A 14,508-nucleotide genomic window follows, 5' to 3' on the forward strand; every position below is an offset into this window, starting at 1 on the left:
GAAAGGGACAAAGCCCAGAGGAGGAGGGGCTGGAGGGAGTTTAAGTTTGGGACTGGCTGGGGATATGGAGTGAAGTGCAGACAGGGTTGTCTGGCTCACTGGCCCCCAAAATGGACCCGGCTGAGGGGCCCTGTTCTCTGCACCTACAAGCTCTGTGTTAGACCATGTTCCTGTTGTCTAATAAACCTTCTGTTTCCCCGGCTGGCTGAGAGTCATGTCTAACTGCGGAGTTTGGGGGCAGGACCCTCTGGCTTCCCCAGGACCCCGCCTGGGCGGACTCGCTGTGGGAAGCGCACGGAGGGGCAGAGGATGCTGAATGCTCCGAGGACAGAACCAGGAAGGGGGAAGCCGGGTGAGCTGTGTGTCCTGCAGACAGGCTGCTCCCCGAGAGGAGACTTCCCCAGAGTCCTGGCTGGCTTCGTAGGGAGCCGTTCCAGAGCATCGCCCGGGGACTCCGTGACACCAGCCTCAGTCCCAGTCCCTGGCACTGGGCCCCCGGGATATCAGCCTCAGCCCCGGTCCCTGGCAGCGAGCCCCTGGGACGCCAGCTGCATCGTCCACCACTGGGATGCCAGCCCCATCCTCAACAACCCCAGTTCGCACCCCCAGGACGCCAACCCAGCCCCTGCACTGGAGCCATCTCTAGATGCTCAGCGGTGAGGGGCTGCACCAAGAGACAGACATTGCTCCTGACCCAGCCCTCAGTGAGAGCACAGGGTGTGGCCCCAGATATCTCAGGTCCCTGTCCTCCAGCCCCTCGCCCCCCACAGGGGGCTCCCCCTCCAATCCCCCAGCCCCTTGGGCCCCCACAGGTGGCTCCCGCTATGACTCCCCTGCCCTCAGCCCCTCGCAGGCAGCTCCCCAGCCCTTCGCCTCCCTGCAGGCAGCTCCCCCTCCAAACTCCCCCCCTTGTCGTCCCCCCCGCAGGCAGCTCCCCCTCCAAGCCCAGATATCTCAGGCCCATGCCCCCCACAGGCGGCTCCCGCTCTGACCACCCAGCCCCTCAGCCCCCTGCAGGTGGACCCCCCTTCAACCCCCTGCAGGTGGCTCCCCCAATGACGCCCCGGCCTTCAGCCCCCCACAGGGGCCTCCCTCTCCAACTCCCCAGTCCCTTGGCCTCCCACAGGGGGCTCCCCCTCCAAGCCCCCCACCCCTCAACCCCTGCAGGCGGCTCCCTCTCCAAGCCCCCAGCTCCGTGACCCGCCACAGGCGGCTCCCCCTCCCACCTAGGCCGCCGGCCCTCGCTCACCTGCAGGTCTGGCTTCTGGCCCCTGCTCCCCAGTGCGAACTGGCAGTCCTGTGGGGAGATGGAGAAGAAGCTGGGCCGGCTCTCGGGTGGCAGCACCCAGGACCCGTTGGGTGTGTGGTAGGGCAGCAGCACCGGCTGCCCCTCCGCATGGGCCGTCAGCTCCAGCACCGACTCCTTGATGTGGCTGATGATCTCGTGGTTCTCCTCCAGCAGCTGCTCCAGCTGCTCAATGCGGTTCTGCAGCACCGAGATCTGGCTCTGCAGGTCACAGACACGGGGTGAGAGCAGCGCCCCCACGCCCCGAAATGCCGGGGGAAACTGCCCATCCATCGCCCACGAGGCACCGCAGCAGCTCCAGGGGACGCAGATTCACACAACTGCAACCCAGAACTACGGGGTCCCTGGCCATTTGCCCAAGTCGCTCTTTTCCCGCAGAATGTTTGGGGTTCAGTGACCCCCCCATTTTCCAGCAGAGAGCAGTGAGAGCGAGGGCCCATTGGGGCTGCCTGGGGGGGCCACCAGTGCAGTAGCTGCTGGATTGATGGCCTGGCAGTGCACTCTGCAGGGAGTGGGACAGGGGCTCAGGAGGGGGGACTCCCCCTCCCAGTCAGCATGAGGGGGCCTGCCACGCAAGGAGCAGAGTCAGGGCTCAGTAGGGAGCACCCTCCTCTCGTAGACCCCATTGCCCCAGGGCAGCGCTGGGGGGTGCTGGGCTGTTGGCAGCAGGCTGGGGCACTCAGCAGGGGGCACTCTCTCCTGGCAGTCAGTGCTGGCCCCTGCACCCAGGGTGGCACTAAGGGGGCTGGGTGCACAGGTGCAATCCCAGACAAAAAGCATGTTCAGTAAATCTGGGCAGGCAGCTGGCGAATGCCAGTCAGCCTCCCAAAGCCCCCTGCAGGGCCACCCAGACAGGGAGCCACCAGCACTCCCCTGCCACAGACTGCTGCTGACCAACTGCTGCCACGTCCCACCCCAGAGGTGGCTGCATGTCAGTGGTGGGCAAGCAACCCTGGAATAGACTTGACCCATGCTTGGTGCCCAACCCTGGGACGTTTCTTCCCCCGGGGGTCCAGGTCCCAGGGAGCTGAGATTCTGAGGCCCCTCAGCACTCGGCCCCCCCAAGCTGCCAACACGCGGCCGGGTGAGCAAGGGGGGCTCCGCTGCAGGCACCATGGGAGGTGAAGGCAGAGAGCCCCAGCCCCACTCCTCGTCCCCTGGGTGCCAGGGCCACTTACCCGCGGGAAGTTGCCCCCGCTCTGGTGCCGGGCAGGGTCATGCTGCACTCGGTCCAGCATCAGGTAGAGGGAGAAGACGGCCACGCAGAAGATGGCAGCTCCGCACACTGTCACCTGCTTCTTCAGCTTCATCCCGGGGCTGCGACGACCCACCTGCCACCAAGTCAGCCAGAGAGCTAGGTCAGGGCCCAGTGCCAGGCCCCTCGCCCCCCACTGCGGCCAGCCCCCCCCCAGACAGACCCCCAACTCCCACTTGCACCAGCCCCCCGACCGGCCTCTCGCCCCCCACTGCAGCCAGCCCCCCCCAGACAGACCCCTAACCCCCACTTGCACCAGCCCCCAGACAGGCCCCTCGCCCCCCACTGTGGCCAGCCCCCCCCCAGACAGACCCCCAACTCCCACTTGCACCAGCCCCCCGACCGGCCTCTCACCCCCCACTGCGGCCAGCCCCCCGCAGACAGACCCCTAACCCCCACTTGCACCAGCCCCCAGACAGGCCTCTCCCCCCACACTGAGGCCAGCCCCCACCCCAGACAGACCACCAACCCCCTTTGCACCAGCCCCCACAACAGGCCTCTCGCCCCACACTGCAGCTAGCCCCCCGATGAGCCCCTCACCCGCCACTCCAGCCAGCCCCCGCAGATGGAACACCAAACCTCCCTTGCACCAGCCCCCCGACAGGCCCCTCGCCCCCACTGCGGCTAGCCCCCCCCGACAGACCCCCAACTCCCCTTTGCACCAGCCCCCACGACAGGCCTCTCCCTCCACACTACAGTTAGCTGTCTGATGAGCCCCTCACCCCCCACTCCAGCCAACCCCCCAGATGGACTCCCAATCCCCACTTGGGCCAGCCCCCGCGATGGGGCCCCACTCCCCACCTGGGCCAGCCCCTCAGCAGGGCTGGAGGGTCCCGAGGCCCCACAGGGGGCAGGGGGCCCATGGCAGAGTCTGAGCGCACAAGGAGGAAGATGAAGGCCTCAGCCCTGGCCGGGCCGCCCCACACCCAGCGCCCCCCGGGCTCCCAGCGCAGGCCGGGCCGCCCCACACCCAGCGCCCCCCGGGCTCCCAGCGCAGGCCGGGCCGCCCCACACCCAGCGCCCCCCGGCTCCCAGCGCAGGCCGGGCCGCCCCACACCCAGCGCCCCCCGGGCTCCCAGCGCAGGCCGGGCCGCCCCACACCCAGCGCCCCCCGGCTCCCAGCGCAGGACGGACGCCCCACACCCAGAGCCCCCCGGGCTCCCAGCGCAGGCCGGGCCGCCCCACACCCAGCGCCCCCCGGGCTCCCAGCGCAGGCCGGGCCGCCCCACACCCAGCGCCCCCGGCTCCCTGTCCTGCCCGCCCCACACCCAGCGCCCCCCGGCTCCCAGCGCAGGCCGGGCCGCCCCACACCCAGCGCCCCCCGGCTCCCAGCGCAGGCCGGGCCGCCCCACACCCAGCGCCCCCCGGGCTCCCAGCGCAGGCCGGGCCGCCCCACACCCAGCGCCCCCCGGCTCCCAGCGCAGGCCGGGCCGCCCCACACCCAGCGCCCCCCGGGCTCCCAGCGCAGGCCGGGCCGCCCCACACCCAGCCCCCCCCGGCTCCCAGCGCAGGACGGACGCCCCACACCCAGAGCCCCCCGGGCTCCCAGCGCAGGCCGGGCCGCCCCACACCCAGCGCCCCCCGGGCTCCCAGCACAGGCCGGGCCGCCCCACACCCAGCGCCCCCGGCTCCCTGTCCTGCCCGCCCCACACCCAGCGCCCCCCGGCTCCCAGCGCAGGCCGGGCCGCCCCACACCCAGCGCCCCCCGGCTCCCAGCGCAGGCCGGGCCGCCCCACACCCAGCGCCCCCCCGGCTCCCAGCGCAGGCCGGGCCGCCCCACACCCAGCGCCCCCCGGGCTCCCAGCACAGGCCGGGCCGCCCCACACCCAGCGCCCCCCGGGCTCCCAGCGCAGGCCGGGCCGCCCCACACCCAGCGCCCCCCGGGCTCCCAGCGCAGGCCGGGCCGCCCCACACCCAGCGCCCCCGGCTCCCTGTCCTGCCCGCCCCACACCCAGCGCCCCCCGGCTCCCAGCGCAGGCCGGGCCGCCCCACACCCAGCGCCCCCCGGCTCCCAGCGCAGGCCGGGCCGCCCCACACCCAGCGCCCCCCGGCTCCCAGCGCAGGCCGGGCCGCCCCACACCCAGCGCCCCCCGGGCTCCCAGCGCAGGCCGGGCCGCCCCACACCCAGCGCCCCCCGGCTCCCAGCGCAGGCCTGGCCGCCCCACACCCAGAGCCCCCCGGGCTCCCAGCGCAGGCCGGGCCGCCCCACACCCAGCGCCCCCCGGCTCCCAGCGCAGGCCGGGCCGCCCCACACCCAGCGCCCCCCGGGCTCCCAGCGCAGGCCGGGCCGCCCCACACCCAGCGCCCCCCGGCTCCCAGCGCAGGCCGGGCCGCCCCACACCCAGCGCCCCCCGGGCTCCCAGCGCAGGCCGGGCCGCCCCACACCCAGCGCCCCCCGGCTCCCAGCGCAGGACGGACGCCCCACACCGAGAGCCCCCCGGGCTCCCAGCGCAGGCCGGGCCGCCCCACACCCAGCGCCCCCCAGGCTTCCAGCGCAGGCCGGGCCGCCCCACACCCAGCGCCCCCGGCTCCCTGTCCTGCCCGCCCCACACCCAGCGCCCCCCGGCTCCCAGCGCAGGCCGGGCCGCCCCACACCCAGCGCCCCCCGGCTCCCAGCGCAGGACGGACGCCCCACACCCAGAGCCCCCCGGGCTCCCAGCGCAGGCCGGGCCGCCCCACACCCAGCGCCCCCCGGGCTCCCAGCGCAGGCCGGGCCGCCCCACACCCAGCGCCCCCGGCTCCCTGTCCTGCCCGGCCCACAGCACTGCTCACAGACTCAGCTGGGGGATGGGGCAGGCCGGTGGGGCCCAGCCGGGAGCCTGGCAGGCTGCGGGGCACACACAGGAAGCCCGTCTGCAGCAGGTGGGTGCCGGAGCCCCCGCCCCACGCCAGGCAGAGCATGGCTGTGGCCTGGTTACCCTAATCCCCCCGGCGCTGGAGCCGTCCGGCAGTATTTTTAGCTGTGAAGCCTGGGACGGTGCCAGGAGCTGGGGAGGGAGCTGAGCGTGAATTACACCCTGCCCTGCACAGCCCGCAGCCGGGCACACGGCTCGGCCGGCCAGGACACCTGCTCCCCAGCCACGAAGGGCACTGGATCCCCTCCCCCACTGCACTGCCACCCCCCTCCCCCTAGCTCCACCATGTCCCCTTCCCCTCACTGCACCGCCATGCCCTTCCCCCTCCCCTCACTGCATCACCACACCCCCCTCCCCCTAGCTCCACCATGTCCCCTTCCCCCCACTGCACCGCCATGCCCTTCCCCCTCCCCTCACTGCATCACCACACCCCCCTCCCCCTAGCTCCACCATGTCCCCTTCCCCCCACTGCACCGCCATGCCCTTCCCCCTCCCCTCCCTGCATCACCACACCCCCCTCCCCCTAGCTCCACCATGTCCCCTTCCCCTCACTGCACCGCCATGCCATGCCCTTCCCCCTCCCCTCACTGCATCATCACACCCCCCTCCCCCTAGCTCCACCATGTCCCCTTCCCCTCACTGCACCGCCATGCCCTTCCCCCTCCCCTCACTGCATCACCACACCCCCCTCCCCCTAGCTCCACCATGTCCCCTTCCCCCCACTGCACCGCCATGCCCTTCCCCCTCCCCTCACTGCATCATCACACCCCCCTCCCCCTAGCTCCACCATGTCCCCTTCCCCTCACTGCACCGCCATGCCCTTCCCCCTCCCCTCACTGCATCACCACACCCCCCTCCCCCTAGCTCCACCATGTCCCCTTCCCCCCACTGCACCGCCATGCCCTTCCCCCTCCCCTCACTGCATCACCACACCCCCCTCCCCCTAGCTCCACCATGTCCCCTTCCCCCCACTGCACCGCCATGCCCTTCCCCCTCCCCTCACTGCATCATCACACCCCCCTCCCCCTAGCTCCACCATGTCCCCTTCCCCTCACTGCACCGCCATGCCCTTCCCCCTCCCCTCACTGCATCACCACACCCCCCTCCCCCTAGCTCCACCATGTCCCCTTCCCCCCACTGCACCGCCATGCCCTTCCCCCTCCCCTCACTGCATCACCACACCCCCCTCCCCCTAGCTCCACCATGTCCCCTTCCCCTCACTGCACCGCCATGCCATGCCCTTCCCCCTCCCCTCACTGCATCACCACACCCCCCTCCCCCTAGCTCCACCATGTCCCCTTCCCCTCACTGCACCGCCATGCCCTTCCCCCTCCCCTCACTGCATCACCACACACCCCTCCCCCTAGCTCCACCATGTCCCCTTCCCCTCACTGCACCGCCATGCCCTTCCCCCTCCCCTCCCTGCATCACCACACACCCCTTCCCTCCCCTCACTGCATCACCACACACCCCTCCCCCTAGCTCCACCATGTCCCCTTCCCCCCACTGCACCGCCATGCCCTTCCCCCTCCCCTCACTGCATCATCACACCCCCCTCCCCCTAGCTCCACCATGTCCCCTTCCCCTCACTGCACCGCCATGCCCTTCCCCCTCCCCTCACTGCATCACCACACCCCCCTCCCCCTAGCTCCACCATGTCCCCTTCCCCCCACTGCACCGCCATGCCCTTCCCCCTCCCCTCACTGCATCACCACACCCCCCTCCCCCTAGCTCCACCATGTCCCCTTCCCCTCACTGCACCGCCATGCCATGCCCTTCCCCCTCCCCTCACTGCATCACCACACCCCCCTCCCCCTAGCTCCACCATGTCCCCTTCCCCTCACTGCACCGCCATGCCCTTCCCCCTCCCCTCACTGCATCACCACACACCCCTCCCCCTAGCTCCACCATGTCCCCTTCCCCTCACTGCACCGCCATGCCCTTCCCCCTCCCCTCCCTGCATCACCACACACCCCTTCCCTCCCCTCACTGCATCACCACACACCCCTCCCCCTAGCTCCACCATGTCCCCTTCCCCCCACTGCACCGCCATGCCCTTCCCCCTCCCCTCACTGCATCATCACACCCCTTCCCCTCCCCTCACTGCATCACCACACCCCCCTCCCCCTAGCTCCACCATGTCCCCTTCCCCTCACTGCACCGCCATGCCCTTCCCCCTCCCCTCACTGCATCATCACACCCCCCTCCCCCTAGCTCCACCATGTCCCCTTCCCCTCACTGCACCGCCATGCCCTTCCCCCTCCCCTCACTGCATCACCACACCCCCCTCCCCCTAGCTCCACCATGTCCCCTTCCCCTCACTGCACCGCCATGCCATGCCCTTCCCCCTCCCCTCACTGCATCACCACACACCCCTCCCCCTAGCTCCACCATGTCCCCTTCCCCTCACTGCACCGCCATGCCCTTCCCCCTCCCCTCACTGCATCACCACACCCCCCTCCCCCTAGCTCCACCATGTCCCCTTCCCCTCACTGCACCGCCATGCCCTTCCCCCTCCCCTCCCTGCATCACCACACCCCCCTCCCCCTAGCTCCACCATGTCCCCTTCCCCTCACTGCACCGCCATGCCCTTCCCCCTCCCCTCCCTGCATCACCACACCCCCCTCCCCCTAGCTCCACCATGTCCCCTTCCCCCCACTGCACCGCCATGCCCTTCCCCCTCCCCTCACTGCATCACCACACCCCTTCCCCTCCCCTCACTGCATCACCACACCCCCCTCCCCCTAGCTCCACCATGTCCCCTTCCCCTCACTGCACCGCCATGCCCTTCCCCCTCCCCTCACTGCATCACCACACCCCTTCCCCTCCCCTCACTGCATCACCACACCCCCCTCCCCCTAGCTCCACCATGTCCCCTTCCCCTCACTGCACCGCCATGCCCTTCCCCCTCCCCTCACTGCATCACCACACCCCCCTCCCCCTAGCTCCACCATGTCCCCTTCCCCTCACTGCACCGCCATGCCCTTCCCCCTCCCCTCACTGCATCACCACACCCCCCTCCCCCTAGCTCCACCATGTCCCCTTCCCCTCACTGCACCGCCATGCCCTTCCCCCTCCCCTCACTGCATCACCACACCCCCCTCCCCCTAGCTCCACCATGTCCCCTTCCCCTCACTGCACCGCCATGCCCTTCCCCCTCCCCTCACTGCATCACCACACCCCCCTCCCCCTAGCTCCACCATGTCCCCTTCCCCTCACTGCACCGCCATGCCATGCCCTTCCCCCTCCCCTCACTGCATCACCACACCCCCCTCCCCCTAGCTCCACCATGTCCCCTTCCCCCCACTGCACCGCCATGCCCTTCCCCCTCCCCTCACTGCATCATCACACCCCCCTCCCCCTAGCTCCACCATGTCCCCTTCCCCTCACTGCACCGCCATGCCCTTCCCCCTCCCCTCACTGCATCACCACACCCCCCTCCCCCTAGCTCCACCATGTCCCCTTCCCCTCACTGCACCGCCATGCCATGCCCTTCCCCCTCCCCTCACTGCATCACCACACCCCCCTCCCCCTAGCTCCACCATGTCCCCTTCCCCTCACTGCACCGCCATGCCCTTCCCCCTCCCCTCACTGCACCATCACACCCCCCTCCCCCTAGCTCCACCATGTCCCCTTCCCCTCACTGCACCGCCATGCCCTTCCCCCTCCCCTCACTGCATCACCACACCCCCCTCCCCCTAGCTCCACCATGTCCCCTTCCCCTCACTGCACCACCATGCCCTTCCCCCTCCCCTCACTGCATCACCACACCCCCCTCCCCCTAGCTCCACCATGTCCCCTTCCCGCCACTGCACCGCCATGCCATGCCCTTCCCCCTCCCCTCACTGCATCACCACACCCCCCTCCCCCTAGCTCCACCATGTCCCCTTCCCCCCACTGCACCGCCATGCCCTTCCCCCTCCCCTCACTGCATCACCACACCCCCCTCCCCCTAGCTCCACCATGTCCCCTTCCCCTCACTGCACCGCCATGCCCTTCCCCCTCCCCTCACTGCATCACCACACCCCCCTCCCCCTAGCTCCACCATGTCCCCTTCCCCCCACTGCACCGCCATGCCCTTCCCCCTCCCCTCACTGCATCACCACACACCCCTCCCCCTAGCTCCACCATGTCCCCTTCCCCCCACTGCACCGCCATGCCCTTCCCCCTCCCCTCCCTGCATCACCACACCCCCCTCCCCCTAGCTCCACCATGTCCCCTTCCCCCCACTGCACCGCCATGCCCTTCCCCCTCCCCTCCCTGCATCACCACACCCCCCTCCCCCTAGCTCCACCATGTCCCCTTCCCCCCACTGCACCGCCATGCCCTTCCCCCTCCCCTCACTGCATCACCACACCCCCCTCCCCCTAGCTCCACCATGTCCCCTTCCCCCTCCCCTCCCTGCATCACCACACGCACCATCCCCCATTACATCCCCCTTCCCCTCCCCCTAGCTCCACCACCATGTCCCCTTCCCTCACATTTCAGCACTATGCCCCTTGCCCACACTGCACCACCGCACCCCCCTCCTCTTACCAGGCTCCCTCTAACCAAATTCCCACTAGGATGAAGGCACAGATTTGGGGGGGGCGGGGAGAGGATTAACCCCGGGGCAATTCAGCTGGAGCGGGTTGATCCTCTGCAAAAGCTACCCTCTTGCTCAGCCGGCCAGCTGGGCTGGGTGCAGGGATCACTGGCGAGGGGCTCCGGCCTGGGCCCTACAGGAGGGCAGACTAGCCAGTCCCAGTGCTCCCTTCTGGCAGTGCAATCAGCCTCTGGGGCCAGCATGAGCTCTCGGGCAGGTCTCCTGGGGCTGGAAAAAGGGAGTGACCAATGCACCTGCCCTGCCACCTGAGCCAAGAGCTGGCGTCCAGTCTGGCACGGGAATCATCCAGGAGGCCCCCACCCAGCCACAGGGCAGCAGCCAGAATAAGGCAGAATCCAGCCAGATGGAAGAAATTGCTCCCAGCCCCCCCCCCCCCCCCAAGGCATTGGGCCAACAGCAGGAGATGCTGAGGGCACCTGAGGTGGGGCAGCTAGGCCCTGCCCAGCCTGGTTGGTGGGCCTGAAACCCCCAATCCACAACACACAGCAGCTGTCACCGGGAGGCTTCAAGGGCTTCCCTCGCTCATTCCCACTGCACACAGGGGCCCAGCTGACACACTCAGGAATTTGCACAGCCCACCCAGAGAGGAAACCCAGCTCTCTGAGCTGAGCGACTCATGCCCTGGCAGCAGCCAGCCCCCTTGTGCTCTCTTCCCAGCCACACACCACAGCCAGGGGAGCCTGGCACCGTCCCTGCACTCCCGATGCCAACTAGTCACCAGCTCTGCCCAGGGACGCACAAGCTGCTCCTGCCTCGAGGGGCTGCTGCTAGGGCTGAGCAGTCAGCCCTGGGTGGGGGGTGATATTCCAGCCAGACTCAAGCTCTCTGGGCACCTGGAGGGCCAGGGCTCAGCTCGGCACTGGGCAGAGGCAGGAAGTCTGGAGAGGGAGCAGGAGGGAGCGTGGAACAGGCAGAGTGCAGGGTGAGAATGGGGGACGTGGCAAGGGCCCTGGAGAGGGTGAGAGGGCTCAGTCTGCTCTGGAAGCCCGTGAAGGGGCTCAGATGGGTGGCTGGGGTCAACACGCAGGCGAGCAAGCTGGTGGAAGCACCAGCTGCCTGGCTGCATGGGAGGGAAGGAGATTATAGCTCAGGCCATGAAGCAGCTGCTCAGGGATCTCTCTGAGGTCCCAGGGGATGGGACAGGCTGGCTAAGCCAGTAACTAACAGCAACCTAGCAAAGCTGGGGAGAGGGTGATGGGAGGGGGTCCCAACCCGGCTCCTGCCGAGGAACTGGTAGCAATGGGCTCTGAGGTTGTGTCAGGAAGTGGATACAGGGGAACCAGCTGCCATCACTTATTTGGCTTTGCAAGGCCTTTGAACTAAGCTGTCCTGGCGCAGAAAGTGGCCCGACAGGAGTCGAATGTGTGAAATGGTCAGTTTCCTTCCTGGCCACTGACTGCCAGCGGGTCCGCATGGTTCTGTGCCTGGCCCGTGGGCTACCACGTTTATTACGGCCCTGCATGGGGCTGAGCAGTGGGGGCAGAACTGATGGTCGGCACAGTTACTGGGGTTTGTTGGGAGCAGGGGGATTGTGAGGCACGGCAAAGGAGGGTCACACGAAGTAATGTGCAGTGCCTACGCGCTATGATTCGAAAGGCCCTGCTCTGTTCATTCCCGCTCAGGGGCCTGGCACCGGCCAGTGTCGGCAGACAGGATGCTGGGCTGGATGGACCCTGGGGATGACCCAGTCTGGCTGATGTGCTGTTCTTAAATGAAGGGTATGAGCCCAGGACAAAGACCTGGGCTCTGAGCCCCCAGCCGGGTGAACCCCTGCAGTCAGAAGAGCAGAGATGTCTGGGCGCTGAGGAATGGGATGGAGAAGAACCTAGTGCCCTGGTGCCTACAGGTCTCTGGAGGCCTCCCTGGGTCCGGGGCGCAGCAGGGGTCCCCCAGCACTGCAGGGGCCTGGAGAAACTCCCCTCTGGAGAGGCTGGGCTGAGACCCAGAGAGGGGCCCGCGGGGCGCAGGGTCTGGGGCCGCGACACGGGGCGCTCGGGGACACTGCCGGGGCTCCAAGGACACCCTGGTTCCCAGCCTGCGCTCGGCGGAGCTGGGCCGCAGGGCGCGGCTGGGGCCGGGTCCCCAGGCTAGGGGAGGGAGGGACATGTCTCCAGGCTGGCCAGGGCCTGGAGCTGACCGGGGCGCCCAGCTCCCGCTGCGGGGCCAGGGACCCGGCGCCCCGCGCTGCGGCTGCAGGGTCCCGCCCGGGCTGGCGCTGCGGCTGGCGGGGCCGATCGGGAGCTGTCCAGCCGCACCGCGCCCGGGCCGCCCGGGGCCCCTGGCCGCACCCCGGGGCCCCTGGCCGCACCCCGGGGCCCCTGGCCGCACCCCGGGGCCCCTGGCCGCACCCGGCCGGCAGCGCAGCCCGCGGCGCCAGGTGCGAGGCGCGGACCGGGCCGGCTCCCCCTTACCTCCGGCTCCGGCTGCGGCAGCCCCGGGCCCGGTCCGCTCACATCCTCCGCCGGGCCGGGCCGGGCCGGGCTCCGATCCCCGGGCGCCGCCGCTCGTGGGCCGGCCGCGGCCTCTCCGGCAGCCGCCGCCTCCGCGCCCCGGGCTGCGCCGGCTGCTGGGACCGGGCAGGAGGCTGCGAGCCGGGATGCGCCCAGGCCCCTCCCCCGGCTCCGTCCGCCCGCCCCCGCTGTCTGTCCTTCCCCCCAGCTGTCTGTCTGTCCGTCCCCCCTCCCCCAGCTGTCTGTCCGCTCCCCCCCTCCCCCGGCTCTGTCCGCCCGCCCCCGCTGTCTGTCCGCTCCCCCCCACTGTCTGTCCCTCCGCTCCCCCCACCCCCGGCTCTCTCCATCCGCACTCCCCCCCCCGTCTATCTGTCCGCACCCCCCCACTGTCTGTCCCTCCGCTCCCCCCTCCCCCGGCTGTCTGTCCGTCCTCCCCCCCTGCTTTCTGTTTGTTCATCTGTCCCCCGCAGCTGTCTGTCCGTCCACCCCCCCCCGTCCCCGTCTGTTTGTCCACACCCCCCCCACTGCTGTCTGTCTGTCCGCCCTGCCCCACCCCCATCCCCGGATGTCCATCTGTCCCCCGTCCTCTCCCATAAAATCATAGATCAGGGTTGGAAGGGACCTCGGGAGGTTCCAGTCCAACCCCAACTAAATCATCCCAGCCAGGGCTTTGTCAAAAACCCTAAAAGCCTCTAAGGATGGAGAGCCCACCGCCTCCCCAGGGATCCCATTCCAGCGCTTCACCCCCCGCCCCGTGAAATCGTGTTTCCGAATATCCAGCCTAGACCTCCCCCCTGCAACTTGAGAGCATTGCTCCTTGTTCTGCCATCTGCCACCCCTGGGAACAGCCCAGCTCCATCCTCTCTGGAGCCCCCCTTCGGGTAGCTGAGGGCTGCTATCAAATCCCCCCCACACTCTTCTCTTCTGCAGACTTTTGTCTGTCTGTCCTCCGCCCCATCCTCTCCCCCTGCTGTCTGTCTGTCCATCCCACCATCCCCTCCCCCTTGTCTGTTTGTTCCTCTCCTTTCTCTCCCCTGCCCCCCATCTGTCCATCCTCCCCTGTCGCTATGTCTGTCCCTACACCCCTGTCTCTCTTTTCCCCTCTCCATTGGCCTCTCCTGCTGGGGCGTGACACTGGCACTGACTGGTGCTTCCTGGTGTGTGTGGTGCCAAGGACTGGTTACCCCAGAGCCATGTCCCTGTGCTGTGGGACCAGCAGGACCCGGCTGGGCTGCACCCCCCAACTCCCCTTCCCCCTCCCCTGGCTGGGCTGCATCCCCCAACTCCCCTTCCCCCTCCCCTGGCTGGGCTGCACACCTCCAACTCCCCTTCCCCCTCCCCTGGCTGGGCTGCACCCCCCAAGTCCCCTTCCCCCTCCCCTGGCTGGGCTGCACCCCCCAACTCCCCTTCCCCCTCCCCCGGCTGGGCTGCACCCCCCAACTCCCCTTCCCCCTCCCCTGGCTGGGCTGCACACCTCCAACTCCCCTTCCCCCTCCCCTGGCTGGGCTGCATCCCCCAACTCCCCTTCCCCCTCCCCTGGCTGGGCTGCACCCCCCAAGTCCCCTTCCCCCTCCCCTGGCTGGGCTGCACCCCCCAACTCCCCTTCCCCCTCCCCTGGCTGGACTGCACCTCCCCCGCACTGGGCTGCACACCTCCAACTCCCCTTCCCCCTCCCCCGGCTGGGCTGCACCCCCCAAGTCCCCTTCCCCCTCCCCTGGCTGGGCTGCACCCCCCAACTCCCCTTCCCCCTCCCCCGGCTGGGCTGCACCTGCCAACCTTCCCCCCCTTAGGAACTGCATGGTGCTTGCTGCACATCTGGGCACAGATCACTGCCAGCACAGCTATTCCGCTGCGGGCTGGCTATCCACATAGCAGGGACCCTGTTTTGCACTGATCCCATGTGAGTGCACAAGGGCGTCCCCTTCCCTGCCAGCAGGTGTTGGACACCAGGTGTTGGAAACTAATCAAGATGAGTCACTTTAAATCCAAAGAGTTTTCTTCAGTTATGAGAGCAGCCCCAAACCAGATGTGATGAA

At 69.3% G+C, this 14,508-nt stretch overlaps 1 protein-coding gene across 2 annotated transcripts in view; it reads right to left on the reverse strand.

Moving 5' to 3' along the window:
* Nucleotides 1–12,552, reverse strand: part of MAN2A2 (mannosidase alpha class 2A member 2) — a 36,761-nt gene extending 24,209 nt beyond the window's left edge. The window contains exons 1-3 of one of the 2 annotated variants that reach the window (XM_073304607.1): nucleotides 12,434–12,552; nucleotides 2,485–2,637; nucleotides 1,250–1,507 (exon numbers count right to left, since the gene is read on the reverse strand). In XM_073304607.1, coding sequence (XP_073160708.1) covers nucleotides 1,250–1,507; nucleotides 2,485–2,616 — 390 coding nt within the window. In that variant the 5' untranslated portion in view covers nucleotides 2,617–2,637; nucleotides 12,434–12,552. The remainder of the gene's footprint in view (nucleotides 1–1,249; nucleotides 1,508–2,484; nucleotides 2,638–12,433) is intronic. The other variant, XM_073304608.1, reaches the window with a different exon arrangement.
* Between the last annotated feature and the right edge of the window lie 1,956 nt (nucleotides 12,553–14,508).

Source organism: Lepidochelys kempii, chromosome 10 (assembly GCF_965140265.1).
Source record: "Lepidochelys kempii isolate rLepKem1 chromosome 10, rLepKem1.hap2, whole genome shotgun sequence".
Classification (NCBI taxonomy): domain Eukaryota; kingdom Metazoa; phylum Chordata; order Testudines; family Cheloniidae; genus Lepidochelys; species Lepidochelys kempii.